Source organism: Bos indicus, chromosome 10, assembly GCF_029378745.1.
Source record: "Bos indicus isolate NIAB-ARS_2022 breed Sahiwal x Tharparkar chromosome 10, NIAB-ARS_B.indTharparkar_mat_pri_1.0, whole genome shotgun sequence".
In the NCBI taxonomy this organism is placed as follows: Eukaryota; Metazoa; Chordata; class Mammalia; order Artiodactyla; family Bovidae; genus Bos; species Bos indicus.
The window spans coordinates 60,172,205-60,192,287 of NC_091769.1; the positions used below are offsets into that span (position 1 = coordinate 60,172,205).

The 20,083-nt window shown below is 38.9% G+C and overlaps 1 protein-coding gene across 6 annotated transcripts in view; it reads left to right on the plus strand.

The window, feature by feature from the left end:
- Positions 1-20,083, plus strand: part of ATP8B4 (ATPase phospholipid transporting 8B4 (putative)) — a 342,310-nt gene that overhangs the window by 256,027 nt on the left and 66,200 nt on the right. For all 6 annotated transcript variants that reach the window (XM_070797570.1, XM_070797568.1, XM_070797567.1 and 3 more), the window contains 3 exons: positions 4,667-4,855; positions 15,338-15,453; positions 19,631-19,795. In XM_070797570.1, coding sequence (XP_070653671.1) covers positions 4,667-4,855; positions 15,338-15,453; positions 19,631-19,795 — 470 coding nt within the window. The remainder of the gene's footprint in view (positions 1-4,666; positions 4,856-15,337; positions 15,454-19,630; positions 19,796-20,083) is intronic.

Sequence of the window (20,083 nt, forward strand, 5' to 3'; positions counted from 1 at the left end):
TCCATTGAATTGGTGATGCCATCCAACCATCTCATCCTCTGTCGTCCGCTTCTCCTCCTGCCCTTAATCTTTCCCAGCATGGGGGTCTTTTCAAATGAGTCAGCTTTTCTCATCAAGTGGCCAAAATACTGGAGTTTCAACTTCAACATCAGTCCTTCCAATGAACACTCGGGACTGATCTCCTTTAGGATGGACTGGTTGGATCTCCTTGCAGTCCAAGGGACTCTCAAGAGTCTTCTCCAACACCACAGTTCAAAAGCATCAATTCTTCTGCGCTCAGCTTTCTTTATAGCCCAACTCTCACATCCATACATGACCACTGGGAAAACCATAGCCTTTACTAAATGGACCTTTGTTGACAAAGGAATGTCTCTGCTTTTTAATATGCTGTCTAGGTTGGTCATAACTTTCCTTCCAAGGAGTATGCATCTTTTAATTTCATGGTTGCACTCACCATCTGCAGTGATTTGGAGCCCCCCAAAATAAAGTCAGCCACTGTTTCCACTGTGTCCCCATCTATCTGCCATGAAGTGTTGGGACCGGATGCCACGATCTTAGTTTTCTGAATGTTGAGCTTTAAGCCAACTTTTTCACTCTCCTCTTTCACTTTCATCAAGAGGCTCTTTAGTTCTTCACTTTCTGCCATAAGGGTGGTGTCATCTGCATATCTGAGGTTATTGATATTTCTCCTGGAAATGTTGATTCCAGCTTGTGCTTCATCCAACCCAGCATTTCTCATGATGTACTCTGCATATAAGTTAAATAAGCAGGTGACAATATACAGCCTTGACGTACTATTTGGAACCAGTCTGTTGTTCCATGTCCAGTTCTAACTGTTGCTTCCTGACCTGCATACAGGTTTCTCAAGAGGCTGACTTGAGACTTGTTTTTGCTCGTTTTGACTTGTTTTTGTTGATTGTATAGAGCTTCTCCATCTTTGGCTGCAAAGAATATAATCAAGCTGATTTTGGTGTTGACTATCTGGTGATGTCCATGTGTAGAGTCTCTTCTTGTGTTATTGGAAGAGGATGTTTGCTATGACCAGTGTGTTCTCTTGGCAAAACTCTATTAGCCTTTGCCCTGCTTCATTCTGTACTCCAAGGCCAAATTTGCCTGTTACTCCAGGTGTTTCTTGACTTACTACTTTTGCATTGCAGTCCCCTATAATGAAAAGGACATCTTTTTTGGGTGTTAGTTCTAGAAGGTCTTGTAGGTCGTCATAGAACTGTTCAACTTCAGCTTCTTCAGTGTTACTGGTCAAGGCATAGACTTGAGATTTCTTCTTCTTTCATATTCTTAGTGTAGGTGTGAATTTTTAAAATATTTGTATTGCTTAGAATTCATTGAGATTCTTGAGTCCATAGAATGTTGTCTTTTATCACTTCTGGAATTTCCTTAGCCATATTATTTCTTCAAATATGGACTCTGACTCATTTTCTCTTTGTAATGGATCTTTAGTGTGTAACATTCTCACTTTATTCTCTATGTCTTTTAATAATTCTTTGATTTTTTTCCTTTCTTTGTCTCTCTCAGATATATTCTGGAATTTTCTCCATTTTTCCCCCTGTACACAAATTCTTTCTAGTAGTATTTAATCTGCTGTTTTTGACTTCTATTAAGTCTTTAATTCTTTTTTCAAATCTGGTTAATTTTATCTCTTTTATTTTTTGAAATCCATTAAGTGTTTGTAGTATTTCTGATCACTTCAATATCTAAAGTTTTTAGGGATATTATTCTCTCTGTTCTTTCTGTTGGTTCTAATTATATCTTGGCCATTTTATTTGGGACTTCATTTGTAGAAATTTTTCAGGTTCTGAGGCTAAGACTGGTTTCTCCAAGAAAGGATTTGCATTTCCTTTAGACACTATTTGGGCTTCCCTTGTGGTTCAGCTGGTAAAGAATCCACCTGCAATGCGGGAGACTTGGGTTCAATCCCTGGGTTGGAAAGATCCTCTGGAGTAGGGGAAGGCTACCCACTCCAGTATCTAGCCTGGAGAATTCCATGGACTGTGTAGTCCATGGGGTTGCAAAGAGTCAAACATGACTGAGTGACTTTCACTTAGTCACTCACTAATGTATATTTTCAATCTAAATTCACAATATCTGGGTGATCTGTGAATTTAGGATGCAAATATACATGAAAGTCAGTTTTCTGTTATAAATTTTCAGCATATTTTTTTCTCTTATAAATAGACAGTTTTCCTTATAGGTATTCTTAAAATGGGTACTGTTTTCCAGTTTACCTTCATACTGAGAGAACATCCTTTTGAGGAGTGAGGGTGCTCAGTTTTAAGAAATGATCTCCTATTAGACTTCTTTCCCTGGCCTATGTCTTTTCTAACCAAAGCCCTGAGATACTGGAAACCAGTTAGTTTCAAAAATGCGCATCCTTTATTCCAACCGTATTTTTTTTCCCTCAGTCTTTGACCTGAGCAACTGCTGCTTTCTTGCCAGTCCTGAGTACATGCAAAAATATTTAAATGCTTTTTATTTATAGAATCTATAGCTGGTTCTAACAGAGGAGATTGATCCTGGAACCTAGTCCACCATGTTTCCAGAAGTGGAAGTTACCATGTCATTTCATAATAGATGAAGTAATTGCTTCAATTTTTTTTAATTTCAAAAATTAATTTACGCCTATTGTAGCAAATGAAGCCATACAACATAAAGATTTATAAAGGCAAAGATAGTAATTTCTTCCATGAACTTTAATTCAATCTCTAGAGAAGTAACTCGGAGAAGCAATGGCAACCCACTCCAGTACTCTTGCCTGGAGAATCCCATGGACGGAGGAGCCTGGTAGGCTGCAGTCCATGGGGTAGCGAAGAGTCGGACACAACTGAGTGACTTCACTTTCACTTTTCACTTTCATGCATTGGAGAAGGAAATGGCAACCCACTCCAGTGTTCTTGCCTGGAGAATCCCAGGGACGGGGTAGCCTGGTGGGCTGCCGTCTATGGGGTCACACAGAGTCAGACATGACTGAAGTGACTTAGCAGCAGCAGCAGCAGAGAGGTAACTAATGTTAACATTTGGTGTACATGATTTCACACTTTCTACTTGCTTATACATATACGCACATATATATGGATAGATATGTAAGTAGTTTTTTTTTAACAAAAAAAATTCTAGTACATAGATTAATATGCAACCAGTTTTCTTAACAATTTATCTTGGACATTATTATAAGTCAGTAAATATGGATCTAGCTCTGCCTAATTTTTTCTAATTTATTTTTACATACAAAGATACTTTTATATAGAAGAGCTTACTTTATTCATGCTGGGTTTTAAGTGTATTTTTATTTTTTTCCCCGCACTTCATTCTTTTCCTCTCTTCTCTCCTCTTACTCCCACTCCAGCACATACACAATATCAGGTACCAGTCATTAATATCTTGGTTTGATTCCTTATATTTCAAGGGATTTCTTTGATGTATTTTCATAAAAAGATCCCTAGTAGCAGACTGAAGAGGAATTTGGGATGTCTGCATCATCACTCTGGTGTGTTATCTTGCAAAAGTCGCATAACATTTTCGTACGTTTTACCAGTATAAAGTGGAAATACAGGCATACCTCATTTTGTTGTGCTTCACTTTATTCCACTTCACATATATTGTGTTTTCTACAAATTGAAGATTTGTGCCAACCCTGCATCGAGCAAGTTTATTGGCACCATTTTTCTAACAGCATTTGCTCACTTTGTGTCACTATGTGACATTTTTGTAATTCTTTTAATATTTCAAACTTTTTCACCTGATGGCTCAGCTGGTAAAGAATCTGCCTGCAATGCAGGAAACCCAAGATCGATCCTCGAGTGGGGAAGATCCCCTGGAGAAAAAATGGCAACTCACTCCAGTATTCTTGCCTGGACAATCCCGTGAACAGAGAAACTTGGCAGGCTACAGTGCATGGGGTCACAAAGAGTCAGACATGACTAGTGACAAACACATGTATTTCTCATGGTGATCTGTGATCAGTGATTTTTTGATGTTACTATTGCCAAAATATTATGAATCACCTAAGACTCAGATTATTAACATTTTTTTCACAATAAAGTATTTTTTAATTAAGTATGTATATTCTTATACATAATGCTATTGCACACATAACAGACAACAGTATAATGTAAATGTAATTTTTATATGCACTGAGGAACCAAAAAATTCACGTGAATCGCTTTATTGCAATATTTGCTTTTTTGCAGTGGTCTGGAACCAAATCTGCAATGTATCTGAGATATGCCTGTAATAATTTTAATAATCCCTCCCTCAGTGCCATGAGGATTATGTGAGTTAATTTATATTAAGTGTTTTAGTTTGTGAAACTTTCTTGGCTGTTTCTAGTCACTGAAAATACAAAGGTGCGGTCTCTGACCTAAGAAACTTTCCACATAGGAGGGAGGCAGGCTCAGGAATGAGTTTTTTCCTGTAAGCTGACAGGGCTCTTATGCATGGTGTTATGTATGGTGTCCTGAAAGTTCCATAGGACTGGTGCCTGGTCAGCTGGTTAGTGAGTGGAAAAAGTCTAATTTCTAGAGCCGACACTTGGGGTGGGTCTTATAGAATGAGTTGAAATTGATGTTGGTTATTCTGTGAATGTTACTATCGTCATATTAATAATCTGTTTCTTTTTGTTATTTAATCCACTTGTTTCTTTTCCTTTTAGGACAGCTGATTTACCAAGTTCAGTCACCTGATGAAGGCGCTCTAGTGACTGCTGCAAAAAATTTGGGGTTCATCTTTAAGTCTCGGACCCCAGAGACAATAACAATAGAAGAATTGGGAACACTAGTTACTTATCAATTGCTTGCCTTTTTGGATTTTAACAATTTCCGAAAAAGGATGTCTGTCATAGGTATGGTTGGTGGCTGAGAGTATTTTCGATCTTTTGATAATACTGTGGTTATATGGAAACTTCTCAAGGATGATGTCACTCTAGTTACGTGCTGAGAGTTGTGATATGTATTAACTTTTTGAACTTGTGTCATCCTCAGCTTAGCCTCAACTCGGTAGCAGTGAGTAGAACTAAAGAAACAAGTGCCTGTTCTGTGTCCAGCACCATCACCTTACCCTTTCCCCCATTTTCCTTCTTCATCCCCAAGCTACGATTTTACTCAGTCTGTTTTCTGCTTCAGATTAAAATTGCTCTTGTTCCTTTTCAATGCCAAAGGTTCTACCTGTTCCCATCCATTGCCCTTCCTTACTCACTCCCTTCTCGCTTGCTTGTAACTTCACTTTCTTCTTCATCACTGACTTCTTTCTTCAGCCTGCAACTCTATGATCATCTTTGTTTCCTTAAAGATATTGTTCATATTCTGATCTCCACTGATTTTGCCACCCAATTTTTCTTCTTTCCATCACAACTTAATTTTTCAGGTTAGTTTTTGATCCTTATCTTGGTTTCTCTTTTCAGTCTATAATGGTCAGGCTTCTGCTTCTAATCTTCAAGACGGAATTCCTTCTCAGAAGTTTGACATCACCTCTTAACTACCCAGTGCAATGACATCCCCCCTCTTCCTTCTTTCCTCCCTTCCTCTTCCTCTCCCTCCTTCCCTCCTCCTTATCTGTTTACTATCCATCTGTCGATCTATCTATCCTCTATTATCATCTCTATCTCTTTAAACTTAGTGATATTTGATACTGTTAATCTGCTTCTCTTGACACTCTTCTTTTGGCCTCTTTGACCGCATTGGCTCCTGGGTCTCACCTTGTCCTGTGCTTGCTTTCTGAAGCTCCTTTTCAAGCTGACTGTTCTTCATCATACTCTTCAGTGTTGGTGTCCTTTTCTCTTCTGCGCTCTCCTTGTATAATCTTGACCACTCACATGGTGGCAGCTACTGCCTATATTTTGTGTCCTTCCCATATGGTTCTTCAGTTTCAGTCTCTCTCTGAGGCCTCTATACACATTTTCAGGCTTCTCTTGGATTCTGTCACTGGGTTATACTACAGTTATCTCAAATTTTGCATGTCTAATATAGAACTTTGTCACAACTATGTTCTTATTAAAATTGTTATCTATCTTTTGCTATATGCCAGTGTGAGTGAACTGAACACTTTACAAAAATTTTATTCAAGTCTTGTAATAGTATGTCACCCCCAATCAGGAGATGGGACATTTAAAGCTCAAAGATTTTAAGTATCTTTCCCAGTACTGTCATGTATCTTGTTACAAAGCCAGTAAGATGCAGAGCAAATATTTGAATCCAGATTTGTCTGTCTCCAAAGTCTGGCTTCTTTATCCCTGTTGTAGGTCACATGCTTTTGATACCTCCGTCTACTTTGTGCCCCTACGTTACTGGCTCTCAAACTTCAGCTTCCATCAAAACCACCAGGAAGAATTATTAAAATGCAGATTTTATTTATTTATTTTTGCTTTTTTTAGCTTAGCAGTACTTTTAAGAACTGTTTCCTTATCCGTATATAAAAAAATATACTTGAAAAATTTTAAACTATGCAAATCTCCACTCTATGGATTAAGTCAAAATTTATTTTGTCCCTTGTAGTCGTAGTATAGCAGTAGTAGTGCTAGTTGCTCAGTCTCCCTGAAGGATACCCAGGTTTGATCCCTGGCTCAGGAATGTCCCCTGGATAAGAGAATGGCAACCCACTACGGAATTCTTGCCTGGAAGATTCTGTGGACAGAGGAGCCTGGTGGGCTACAGTCCATGGGATCGCAAAGAACTGGACACGACTGAACGACTAACACTTTCATTTTGTCCCTTTGTGGTGGCCATTTATGCTATCCTCAAACTTTTGCTTTTACACGTACTGAAATGAGTAGCCTTGTACATATTTCATTTTGTACATGTGCAGTTATTTCAGAATATTTATCAGAAATGAGATTGTTGGGTCATAGGATAAACATGTTTTTAATTTTGATGGTTATTGCCAAATTGCCAAAATGGTTATTACCATTGCAGGTATATCATTTTACAATCCCACCTCCATAGTAGGAATGCCTTTCCCCCTATATCCTCATCAACATCAAACTTCAGATTTTTGTCAGTTTTTAAATTGGCATGTAACAGTAGTTTTAGTTTGTACATTTTTATCACGGATGAGGTTGAGTTTATTTCCTATGCTTGAGATACATGTTTATTTTCCTTCTGGACAGAGTTAGTACTCCTCACTCATTTTGCTATTGAACTGCTAGGTTTTTTTCTTCTATATTTACAGAAGTCCTTATATATTAGGGAGAGAAGCCCTTTGTGATGTAGCTTGCAGACATTTTTTTCCAGTTTGTTGTCTGACTTTGGATAGTATTTCTAGCTATACATATAGTGTTTTTTATGTGCCCTTGTTCTGCTTTTCTTTTAATATGATTGAATTATTTTAGGGCGTCTACAGTTTGAATCATAGTTAGGAAGCACCTGGTAATTTAGAAGATAGGCGAATATGTGATTTGGAAAGATAAGTATAAAGTAAAATGCAGATTTTAAATGCTGTTAAAGTGCAGCCCTAGAGTTTTTGATTCAACAGGTCTGGGGTGGGGCATAAAAGTTTGCACGTTGCACAAGCTCCCAGGTGTTCCTGATGCTGCTGCGTCACTGTTTGGACCACAGTTTGGGAGCCATTTCCTTAGACTAAGAGATCCTTCAGTTCAGTTCAGTTCAGTTGCTCAGTCGTGTCTGACTCTTTGCGACCCCATGAATTGCAGCACGCCAGGCCACCCTGTCCATCACCAACTCCCGGAGTTCACTCAAACTCACGTCCATCGAGTCAGTGATGCCATCCAGCCATCTCATCCTCTGTCGTCCCCGTCTCCTCCTGCCCCCAATCCCTCCCAGCATCAGAGTCTTTTCCAATGAGTCAACTCTTTGCATGAGATGGCCAAAGTACTGGAGTTTCAGCTTTAGCATCATTCCTTCCAAAGAAATCCCAGGGCTGATCTCCTTCAGAATGGACTGGTTGAATCTCCTTGCAGTCCAAGGGACTCCCAAGAGTCTTTTCCAACACCAAAGTTCAGAAGCATCAATTCTTTGGCACTCAGCCTTCTTCATAGTCCAACTCTCACATCCATACATGACCACTGGAAAAACCATAGCTTTGACTAGACGGACCTTTGTTGGCAAAGTAATGTCTCTGCTTTTGAATATGCTATCTAGGTTGGACATAACTTTCCTTCCAAGGAGTAAGCATCTTTTAATTTCATGGCTACAGTCACCATCTGCAGTGATTTTGGAGCCCAAAAAATAAAGTCTGACACTATTTCCAGTGTTTCCCCATCTATTTGCCATGAAGTGATTGGACCGGATGCCATGATCTTCGTTTTCTGAATGTTGAGCTTTAAAGCCAATTTTTTCACTCTCCACTTCACTTTCATCAAGAGGCTTTTTAGTTCCTCTTCACTTTCTGCCATAAGGGTGGTGTCATCTGCATATCTGAGGTTATTGATATTTCACCCGGCAATCTTGATTCCAGCTTGCGTTTCTTCCAGTCCAGCGTTTCTCATGATGTACTCTGCATATAAGTTAAATAAGCAGGGTGACAGTATACAGCCTTGACATACTCCTTTTCCTGTTTGGAACCAGTCTGTTGTTCCATGTCCAGTTCTAGCTGTTGCTTCCTGACCTGCATACAGATTTCTCAAGAGGTAGGTCAGGTGTCTGGTATTCCCATCTCTTTCAGAATTTCCCACAGTTTATTGTGATCCACACAGTCAAAGGCTTTGGCATAGTCAATAAAGCAGAAATAGATGTTTTTCTGGAACTCTCTTGCTTTTTCGATGATCCAGCGGATGTTGGCAATTTGATCTCTGGTTCCTCTGCCTTTTCTAAAACCAGCTTGAACATCAGGAAGTTCACGGTTCACATATTGCAGATCCGTAGCTACTCTTTATTCTCCGCTGAGATACTCAGCATGCCTTGTGCACTTTCACACTGTTTGCATGGACTATTTCAATGTAGACCTCTCCTCTTTTCCTCTTCCTTTCTCAGAAAACTCCTAATCATCTGGTAATATTGATTCAGGTGTCACCCATTCTCTCGATTCTTTTCCTCCTTTCCAAATAACCACATTCTTCTTTGTTTCCCAGAGCCCCTTGTTCGAAGCACTAGTGTGATACCAGTCCTGTGATACTCACGGCTTTCCCTGTTAAAGTCATGCTACCTGAAGGCAGGGACTGTGCTCTAAACTTCATAAACTACCCAGGGCCAAGCAAAGTGCTTAGCACATAGTACATTCTCTAGGAATATCCGTTAAATAACATTTAACCCAACATTTTACAACTTATGAATATCCTGATCAACATGTTAAATCAATTTTTACTCTGAAAAACGTGTGTGTATGTAACAGTAGGACTTTTGGTGTCTTACTACTGGAAACTAGCCCTGGGAGATTGCTCTCAGCAGGTAAAAACCAAACATCATCTGAGGGTGTTTATTTTTATTTTTCTGACAACAGGCTGTAGGCAGTCATTGTCAGTGTTACTAATGAGCACATATGCTGCTCTGGGTGTTGGCCTGATGTTGTATCAGCAGGGACTATCTTCTATTTACAGCTTCAGGGAAGTGTTATTGATGTTGGGTTGGCCCCAAACTGGCTTCTCTTTGCTCTGAGGGTGTTGACAAAACCTAAGATTGCTACACAGGGAAGCTTTTGGCTTTTCCCCAGCATCAGTCACTATTAAGGGAAATCACAGCCTAACCACAAACGTCACATGTTTGCCTTAATGGATCCCATATGAAGAAAGGTAGTGTTCCACCGCAGAATGCATGGAGGCTTGGGGCTTTATGTTTGTTCTGTTTTTTAATCAGTTCTGTTTGTTTTTTAATCAGGAGGAATTTGAAAGAGAAACTCCACTAGGGTAGACAAGTCTATGTTTGATAATAAGACCAAAAAAAAAAAAAAAAAGCAGTGTCAGACTTATGATTGTCACGGGTTTGGTGGGGAAAACACCCCAACACGAAGTCTCAGACATTTGTTGCTATTTCTTCTCCTCCTCCTCCTAGGTCTGCTCCTTCTTCAGGCCTGTTTTAGATAATCATTCATTGAATCATGAATGTACAGTTTCAGTACCAGTGGTACTTTCATTCTGGGGCAAGAGCCCTGATTTATTCAGAGGTTTTTATTTATTCTAAATAAAAATAGATTTCTGTAAGTAATTTTGTCAGAAGGTATAAAAGATACAATATTTTAGCCACCTGATGCAAAGAACTGACTAAGTGGAAAAAGACCCTGATGCTGGGAAAGACTGAAGGCAGGAAGAGAAGGGGACGACAGAGGATAAGATGGTTGGATGGCATCACCAACTCAATGGACATGAGTTTAAGCAAATTCCGGGAGTTGGTGATGGACAGGGAAGGCTGGTGTGCTGCAGTCCTTGAGGTCACAAAGAGTTGGATACAACTGAGCAACTGAACTGAAAAAATATGCTTCATAGATAAGTATATGGGTGCAATCTTGCAGAGTTGCTTCAGTTGTGTCCGACTCTGTGCGACCCAAAGGACCATAGCCTGTCAGGCTCCTCTGTCCATTGGATTCTCTAGGCATGAATACTGGAGTGGGTTGCCATGACCTCCTCCAGTAGATGATCTTCCCAACCCAGAGATCAAACCTGCCTCTCTTAGGTCACCTGCATTGGCAGGCAGGTTCTTGCCCACTAGCACCATCTAGGAAACCTTGAGAAGTGTATAGATCTCATTATATAGTTTTGGAAATATGTAAATAGTTATTTACATATTTACTAATTATGTAAATAAAAACATAAAATTCAAGGATAGTTATTAATAGGGCCAAGTGGCAGGTAATTATTAAAGAAGAATAAATTACAGTATCTCCTTGTAAAGCCCTTACAAGATCTTTATATAAAGGTTATTCAACTCTAAACCTTTTAAGGATTATCAAAGTACAAATCACACTGAGATGTGACAGGCATTTCTAACCCAACTGAAATATGGCAAGTAGAATTATTCATCAACCTTCATGGTATAACTATTATATTTACTCTTACAGCAGAAACCTGGAACCATTTCTGAATATTTTTTTTCTTTATATCACAAAAGCATAGCTACTGCTTACAACATATTTTGCATGATTATAATTTAACTCAATCAAGCAAATATTTATTAAGTACCTACCATGTTCTAGGAACTTGAAGCTGAAGTAGAATATGAAACTGAAAACTACTTTATGGTTGCATCCAGGGGAAGATGGTGAAGCAGGGTAGGAAATAGGCTAAAAGGGGGCAGATCTGCATGATTCCTGTTTTTGCCACATTAGGAGTCCAGTATTCATTGGAAGGGCTGATGCTGAAGCGCGAATACTTTGGCCACCTGATCGAAGAGCTGACTCATTAGAAAAGACCATGATGCTGGGAAAGATTAAAGGCAGGAGGAGAAGGGGATGACAGAGGATGAGATGGTTGGATGGCATCACCGACTCAATGGATATGAGTTTGAGCAAACTCCAGGAGATAGTGATGGACAGGGAAGCCTGGCATGCTGCAGTCTATGGGGTCGCAAAGAGTCAAACACAACTGAGTGACTGAACAACAACAAAGGAGTCCAGACTTGATTAAGGGCAAAAGGAAGCAATTACGGGATTCTACACAGTAGTGTGAAGATGATTCACCCTGTGTGTGATGGTTGTGTTATAGAAGGAAAACAGGAGGGAAACAGGACTGGGATGAATAAAACCAATTAGGTTAATATGATAATCTAGGAAAGAGAGAAGGTGGCAGAGACCTCTTGGTTTCAATTGGATATGGGTGGTGAAGGGGGAGGAGATTTGAGTGATGACCAGATAACTGCTTTGGGAGACTGAGTGGATGGTGAAGCTGATATTTAAAACTGGAGATAAAAAAAAAAAAAAAAACAACGGAGACATAGGAGGAATAATTAGTTATTGGTGATAGGTAATGTTTCCAGTTTGAGTTTAATGTGCTCAGGCACATTTAAGAGGAGATGTCCAGTTGGTAGTTAGATGTCCAGGCAGAAGGGAGAACTGGAAATGGATTTAGGCAGGAGATATACATTTAGAGCAACCATCCTATAGCTGAAGCCAGAAAGAGAATCTGACAGCCCAAAGAGCGTGTGAAGGATGGGATGAGAAGTCAATTTGGGGTAAATCTCTGAAGAACACCAATATTTAAAGGACAGGCAGTGGGAACAAATTCTATAATTAAAATCTGTGACCTTTGTCCAGACTGTTTATTTATCTCAATCATTTAAAACTGCTATGTTATTTTAAATTTATTTTAAAAAGCTAACTTCTGAAAGGACTGAGATTTTATTAGCCTAAAGATTTCCTAGCAGAACTGCCTTGAATGAAAAGGGATATAACACTAGCTGAGCTGCTAAAAGAAATGTTCAGTGAGTAAAATTAAGCAGGATTCCATGAAATTGGACTATGCAAACTCAAATTTAAAGGAGTTAATGCTGGGTTAAGAGAAGGCATCGGATATGGAAAAGTTTACTAAATCAGGAAATTGTAGAGCTGGAATGATGTTAGAAGTTAGGTTGTTTAAATATCTCTTTTTCAGAATAGAAATTGAGATGGTGAGACAAAGAGATGGTAAGGAATTTGCACAATTCATAATCAGTTTGTGATTTCCCTTGAACAGGGATTCTCAATGAGTGGTCTGGGGAACCCTAGGAAAACTTGAAAGATTTTCAGAGGATTCATAAGGACGAAAGTATTTTTATAACATTGCTAATGTTATTTATCTGTCAGTTTTTTTCTCATGAGTATGTCACAGAGGTTTACAAAAGCCACATGACATGTGATATCACAACAGATTGAATATAGAAAACAGATATGAGAATACAACCATCTTCTATTAAACAAGATATTAAAGAGATCTATAATCATATAGAACATTTGCCACTCCCCAAACTATTTTGTTTTGGAAAAAGTGTCATTTATGTAAATATGTAATGTTTATTGTTATTTATATAATACTTATATTTTGATTAATATTATTAGTGTCATGACTACTAATATAATAACATTTCTCAGTTTTAATTTCTAGTGTGGTAAATATTGATAGATAGGACCCACCTGTAGTCCTCATGAAGTTTTAAGAGTGTAAAGGGGTTCTGAGACCAAGAAGTTTGAGAATCAATATCCTACTTTGGACTTTAAAAAATGAACCGTCATAGAGAAGTTTTACTAGCAAGTGGAGGATATACACACTTTGACTTTATAGCTCTGGTAACAGAAGGAAGAAAATGTGGGAGAAATTAAATTGAATTGCTGTATAAGAGAAGAAAGAGAAAGCCTTTCCTAGGAGTAAATGTTTTCCTCCCACTTGATTGAATAGATATAAATTGCATTTTTTTCCTCTCATTTTCCCCACTGTGGACATTAGAGCCGAGTACAAGAAAAATTGCATAAGTTCTAGAAACTATGAAAGTTGACCATGGGTCTTAGAAGAGAAGACAACTCATAGATAAATCCCAATACAAAAAAGTTTCTAGGGTGCATTAGGTTTATTCAAACTAGGAGGAAATTGGATTAGATCAAGTTTTGACTAAGGGTCATTAAAAATTAGAGGAAACAACCTCAGTGTTCATCAGCAAGTGAATGAGTAAAGAAGATGTGGTATACATATACAATGGAATACTGCTCAGCCATAAAAAGGAATTAAATTTTGTCATTTGCAACAACATAGGTGCACTTGGAGGGCATTATGTTAAATGAAATGTTAGACATAGAAAGACAAATACTGTATAATATCTTTCAAATGTGGAATCTAAAAAATACAACAAATTAGTGGCTACAACTAAAAAGCAGATTCACAGATATAGAGAATAAACTAGTGGTTACCAGTGGGGAGAGGACAGGGACCAGGGAAATTTTAAGGATAGGGCATTAAGAGATACAAACTATTATGTATAATATAACCCACTAGGATATATTGTACAGCACAGGGAACATAGCCAACACTGTAGAATAACTTCTACAATATTGTGAATAACTTCTGAGCTTCCCCCCTGGCTTAGTGGTAAAGAATCTATGTGCAATGCAGGAGCTACAGGAGATACAGGTTTGATTCCTGGGTGGGGAAGATCCTCTGGAGGAGGGCATGGCAACCCACTGCAGTATTCTTGCCTGGAGAATCTCATGGACAGGGGAGTCTGGTGGGCTACAGCTCATGGGGTCACAAAGAGTTAGCCAGGACTGAAGCGACTTAGCATGAGTAACTATAAATGGAGTGTAGCCTTTAAAAATGGTGAATCACTGTATTGTACACCTGTAACTTATATAATGTTGTACATCAACTATATTTCAATTTTAAAAAGTTATGGGGAAAAGTAATTTATTGTACTGTGGTATTTATTATATTCCTTTAAATCAAGCTCTGAACTTCATATCCTCTTAAACTAATAGTAGTCAATATTTATGTCCATCTGTTATCAGGCACTCTATTTTTAGAGAAAAGGTACAACTGAGTAGAAAGCATATAATAATCTTAGACTTGATGAAGCTTGTGAGGGTCACTGTTCAAACTATGAAGCTGTGACATGAGCAGTTGTCCTAAATTGTATCTGACCTTTAGATGTAGTAGGGGAGAAATACATTTCTATATCATTCATCTGTTTAATAAATAATTAGGTGCCTGATATGTGCCAAGATGTAAAACCAAGCCTACAAATATAGGTCAAGTATTCTGTGGCTTTAAGGAAGATTTGTCTGACAGCAACATGTGTGACACCCAGGGGAGGAGTTGAGGATTGTAAATGAGGGATTGGAGCCTCATCAAGGCTATCTTTCCCAAACGTGGGGAGAGCAGGTTAAAACACAGCCCTACTAACACAGACTTTTAGTGGGAAGAAGATAGAAACTTCAGTTTTGAAAGCCCCCTGAGAAGTCTGCTTGTAGCTAGGATTATGACCCAAGAGTAAAAGAGCTTTTCTAAGGAGTAAGGGTACTGAGGAAATATATCAGCAAGGGCTGAGAAAAATCCATAAACCCTGACTTTGAATGACTTGAATTCCATATGGTGATCATTTGGCATAATGCTGATAGCTGATTCCTATAGTCACTCTTGAATTTCACATCAGGAGACAGGCAAACAAAGCTCTCAGTTCTGCTCAATACAGAAGGCTTAAATTTAAATGTATCAGCCCTTCAGAAATAGTAAGCAAGGAAAATAGGAAGGTTGTATACATCAGAACAAAAATACTTGTTCCTGTAGATGGAATATTTCTAAATTAACAAAACAGGAGTAAAGTCAGGTGACTTAGGTAATGACCTTTTAACCAAAGGCACTGAGTATTTTATGACTGCCTAAAGCCTGATGCTCATTTCCAAATTGCCTGGCTGGAGGCCAAGGAGAGTCTAATTTTGATGGATTTCATTGATTATTGTCTACTTTCCCAACTTTTTTTTTCAGTTCGAAACCCAGAAGGACAGATAAAGCTTTATTCCAAAGGAGCAGACACTATTCTGTTTGAAAGACTTCATCCATCTAATGAAGACCTTCTGACTTTGACTTCAGACCATCTCAGTGTAAGTGCCCCTGCGGTAAGGTTAGCACAGTGGCCCTTTGGCAGCTTCCTGTGGTTAGGTCTTCTTTTTAAAATATCAACTAAGTGATCTGATTTCTGAAATAGAAAGTGTGTGGAGAATGGCTCCACAGGAAACTGTGCCAGTGAACATTTAGAAACTGGCACATGGACCCACCCCCTGCCTTGTTGAGCATCAGGTCAGTCACTCCAAGGTGGATGAACCCACAGCTGATGAGAAATAGCCACTGAGTATGGGCTCAGGACACCAAGGGAAACCTGCTCTGACTTCCTTACAGCTGGGGGCTGTTCCACCTGGATGACTGGACTGGTTTTAGTGAAGAGGAACTGGAGAATTGCTTTCCCTTGGGTTCTGATGTGTCTGGTACTAATCTATCTGGTACTCTTAGGGTTACTCCCCTCCACCCAGGGGATAGTTTAGGGTCATGTTTATATGGTGAGAGGAAAATAATCTTTGTAGCCAACTTTCTCCTTTAAGGGTCTTTTTATTCAGGTCATATATCATGATGAGTCACTAATGTTCCCTGGGTTGAAGTTAGCAAATGCATACAGCCTGAGACTATGCAAAGTTTCTTTCTAGAAGCTTCCTAAAGGGAGCAGGGATGATATTTGGCATACGTTTTTCTTTTTGCAAAAGAGTAAGAGTCTAAGAAAAAATATAAATGTTATCTGATTTAAAAACTTGAGATTTCAAGGGTCATTCTAGCATTTGTTTGAGGTTCTGTTAAACACAATATGAAATTTAAGGGCAACTGCTCAGAACTCTTATTTCCTCCTTGGTTTCTCTCCTTTAAAAAGCAATTGAGGGTTCATTTTCTTTGCCAAGCCCTATATTTAATATAAAAAAAAATTTCCCTGAATCTTTAAAAAACAAACAAATAAAAATCTCTGCCTGACTTTAAGTTTAAAGAATGATTGTTTGGTAATATTGGTTACAAACACAGCTATTGTTTTTGTCTTCCTAATAGAGCATTCTTGATTTTCTTTTAATCTCTTCCAGAAGGCCATCATGGTCCTTTAAAAAAAAAATTTTTTTTTTATGAAAACAACATTGGAATCATAAGCATTTGATTTTGCCATTGCTCAAACACCAAGGTCCTGGATTTTCATACTAAAGTATGGGAAACCTAATTTGATCTTTCTACATTTCTATGAGTATCAATTTGATTTGCCTTTGCTTCTTTCAGTTTATTCATTTTGACTTCTAAATTCTGAGGTTTTAAATTTATATTTAGGTATTAGTTTTTGAATGATTTAATGATAGGAAATGATCATGCTAATCCTAAATGTTGATTTAGGATTCAACTTGTTTCATGCACTAATTAAATAACTTAAATCATCTGTTCCCTTTTGTAGTGTCATCTTAGAGTTGATTCACTGCTGTGCAGAACAGAGAGAAAAGCACTAGTAATGCCCAGGGGCGTTGCAAGTTAAAGAAGTGTTTGTGGGAATTAAGAGGACAAAAGATCATTATAAGGCAGTAACTAGATTTTCAGATCAGTTGGGGACCCGGTGGTGGTTTTGGAAGGGAGGGCTTGTACAGTGTGATTGCAACATCTAGAGTGCTACCAACTGTCTAGGAGATAAGTTTGGATAATTTTTCTCATACTCTCTCTGGGCTAAACCACATCACCACAGTGGGCACTGATTTTCCATTTTCCTAATTAGGGTGTGTCAAAGTTTAATTTGTGTCTGATTGCCAATCTGTGTCTGTCCCATAAGCCAGAATATAACAGAGAAGATATGCTTCATGGGGGTGCCCAAAGGAGCAGAAATGGCTATAAAAATGCTTCCAGTATAGAAGGCCATAAAGTGGCCACTAGAGGCCTGTGCAAAGTGGGAGGTTTTTAGCATTTAATGGCACCCCACTCCAGTACTCTTGCCTGGAAAATCCCATGGATGGAGGAGCCTGGTAGGCTGCAGTCCATGGGGTTGCTAAAAGTCAGACACAACTGAACGACTTCACTTTCACTTTTCACTTTCCTGCATTGGAGAAGGAAATAGCAACCCACTCCAGTGTTCTTGCCTGGAGAATCCCAGGGACAGGGGAGCCTGGTGGGCTGCCGTCTATGGGGTCGCGCAGAGTCGGACACCACTGAAGTGACTTAGCATAGCATAGCATAAGCATTCAACATATGTTTCTAGCTATTGTGACTGTCTGAAACACTTAGCAACTACCAGTCTCCTATGTTTAGTGAATTATTTGCATATTAGAAGGATGTAGCACTCAAGGTATTATTTCAGACTCTCAGTTGACTGAGACACTAAAACAGGAGTATCATCCTCTGATAAACTTGACCTGTTATTAAATACTAACTCTATAGAAGATAGTTTATTAAAAAAATTTTTTTTTAATTTTATTTTATTTTTAAACTTTACAATATTGTATTAGTTTTGCCAAATATCGAAATGAATCCGCCATAGGTATACCTGTGTTCCCCATCCTGAACCCTCCTCCCTCCTCCCTCCCCATACCCTCCCTCTGGGTTGTCCCAGTGCACCAGCCCCGAGCATTCAGCATCGTGCATTGAACCTGGACTGGCGACTTGTTTCATACATGATATTATACATGTTTCAATGCCATTCTCCCAAATCTCCCCACCTTCTCCCTCTCCCACAGAGTCCATAAGACTGATATATACATCTGTGTCTCTTTTGCTGTCTTGTACACAGGGTTATTGTTACCATCTTTCTAAATTCCATATATATGCGTTAGTATACTGTATTGGTGTTTTTCTTTCTGACTTACTTCACTCTGTATAATAGGCTCCAGTTTCATCCATCTCATTAGAACTGATTCAAATGTATTCTTTTTAATGGCTGAGTAATACTCCATTGTGTATATGTACCACTGCTTTCTTATCCATTCATCTGCTGATGGGCATCTAGGTTGCTTCCATGTCCTGGCTATTATAAACAGTGCTGCGATGAACATTGGGGTACACGTGTCTCTTTCCCTTCTGGTTTCCTCAGTGTGTATGCCCAGCAGTGGGATTGCTGGATCATAAGGCAGTTCTATTTCCAGTTTTCTAAGGAATCTCCACACTGTTCTCCATAGTGGCTGTACTAGTTTGAAAAAAAATTATTTTTTAAAAGTAACTGGGCTTGATGACCTCTTTAAAATTTCAAGCAATTTTATTTTTAAAATTAGACTTTACTACAGCAAAAAAAAAATATTATAAAGGTTTTAGGATGAAAAGTAAAAGTCAGCTTCAACTTCTAATGGATTTGAGCAAATTCTGGGAGATAGTGGAGGACAGAGGAGCCTGGAATGCTGCAGTCCACAGGGTCATAGAGTTGGACACAACTTAATGACGAACAACAACCACCACCACTTCTAGTACTAGTTCCCAGGAGTGAAAATTTGTATTAACTTTCCTACCTTTCTCACTTTTCCTCTAGAGTTATTATTATAACGTTAATTAATATCCTTGAATTTCTATTGCATGACATTTATTTATTCATCTTTATTGAATACATTTACTTTATTATTATAAATCTTGAAACATAAACACAAGTAGGAGGGAGTTAGTTTTAGACATCGCTGTGTTATTAGGGGGAAAGCATGGATGGAGGAGCCTGGTAGGCTGCAGTCCGTGGGGTCACACAGAGTCGGACACGACTGAAGCGACTTAGCAGCAGCAGCAGCATGACTTTGGTGAGATGTCCTGTTGCAGCCCCTTGTGAGAGCCCCCTTCCTTTGATTTGAGAGCCATGGCTCCTCTGAAGGTCCTTTCTTCTCCCGTGAAAACTGAGGGCCATGGCCCCAAAACAGGCTGAGTCCCTCTCATCACTAGCAGTGCTTCCTTCAGGCAGAATGTAGGTGAGAAACCAACGTGTCGCTTCGAATGGTTACCTCAAGTCACGCGCACCATTAATCACCTCTCAAAGAGGACCCTTTAGTGGGTGTTTCAGCAGTCTTAAGGGGGAATGCTAGGTCCTTTGAATGTTTCAGTCCCATTGGAATAAAATACAAAATAAAAATATCATCTCCCATTTCCAAGGGGACTAAAAAGTTGGAGAGTTGGAGTCAAGAGGACTAAGTTGTGCTCTTGGGCTAAATGAATTTGAGTGCATAACTTCTTAGTCATCACTTTTGTTGTTTTATTGTTGTGATTATTGTTTTGGGATGGTTCCAAGGTCTCTGTCTGTCCTGGCAGGAATTTGCAGGAGAAGGCCTTCGAACCTTGGCCATTGCATACAGAGATCTGGATGACAAGTACTTCAGAGAGTGGCATAAGATGCTTGAAGATGCAAATACCTCCACAGATGAGAGGGATGAACGGATAGCAGGGCTGTATGAAGAAATTGAAAAGGATTTGATGGTATGCATTTAGAAGCATGATGGTTTGTGTTTACACAAGGGATAGTATGTGTTTAGAGATCTAGCAAGGGAATAATCCACTGGCTAAATCATCTTACACACAGCAGATGTTACTCTTTCAAACTTTGAATCATGCTTTATACGTTGGCTTTGAGCTTGCCATATGTGGCCAGAGGATTATTTCAATTAGCAGTAGCTTATGCCATTGGAAGTCCCCCAAGATAGTAGACTCCCTATTCTTTGTCAGCCTCTGGTATATCATGTTTTGTTTGATGTTGTGTTTTTTCTT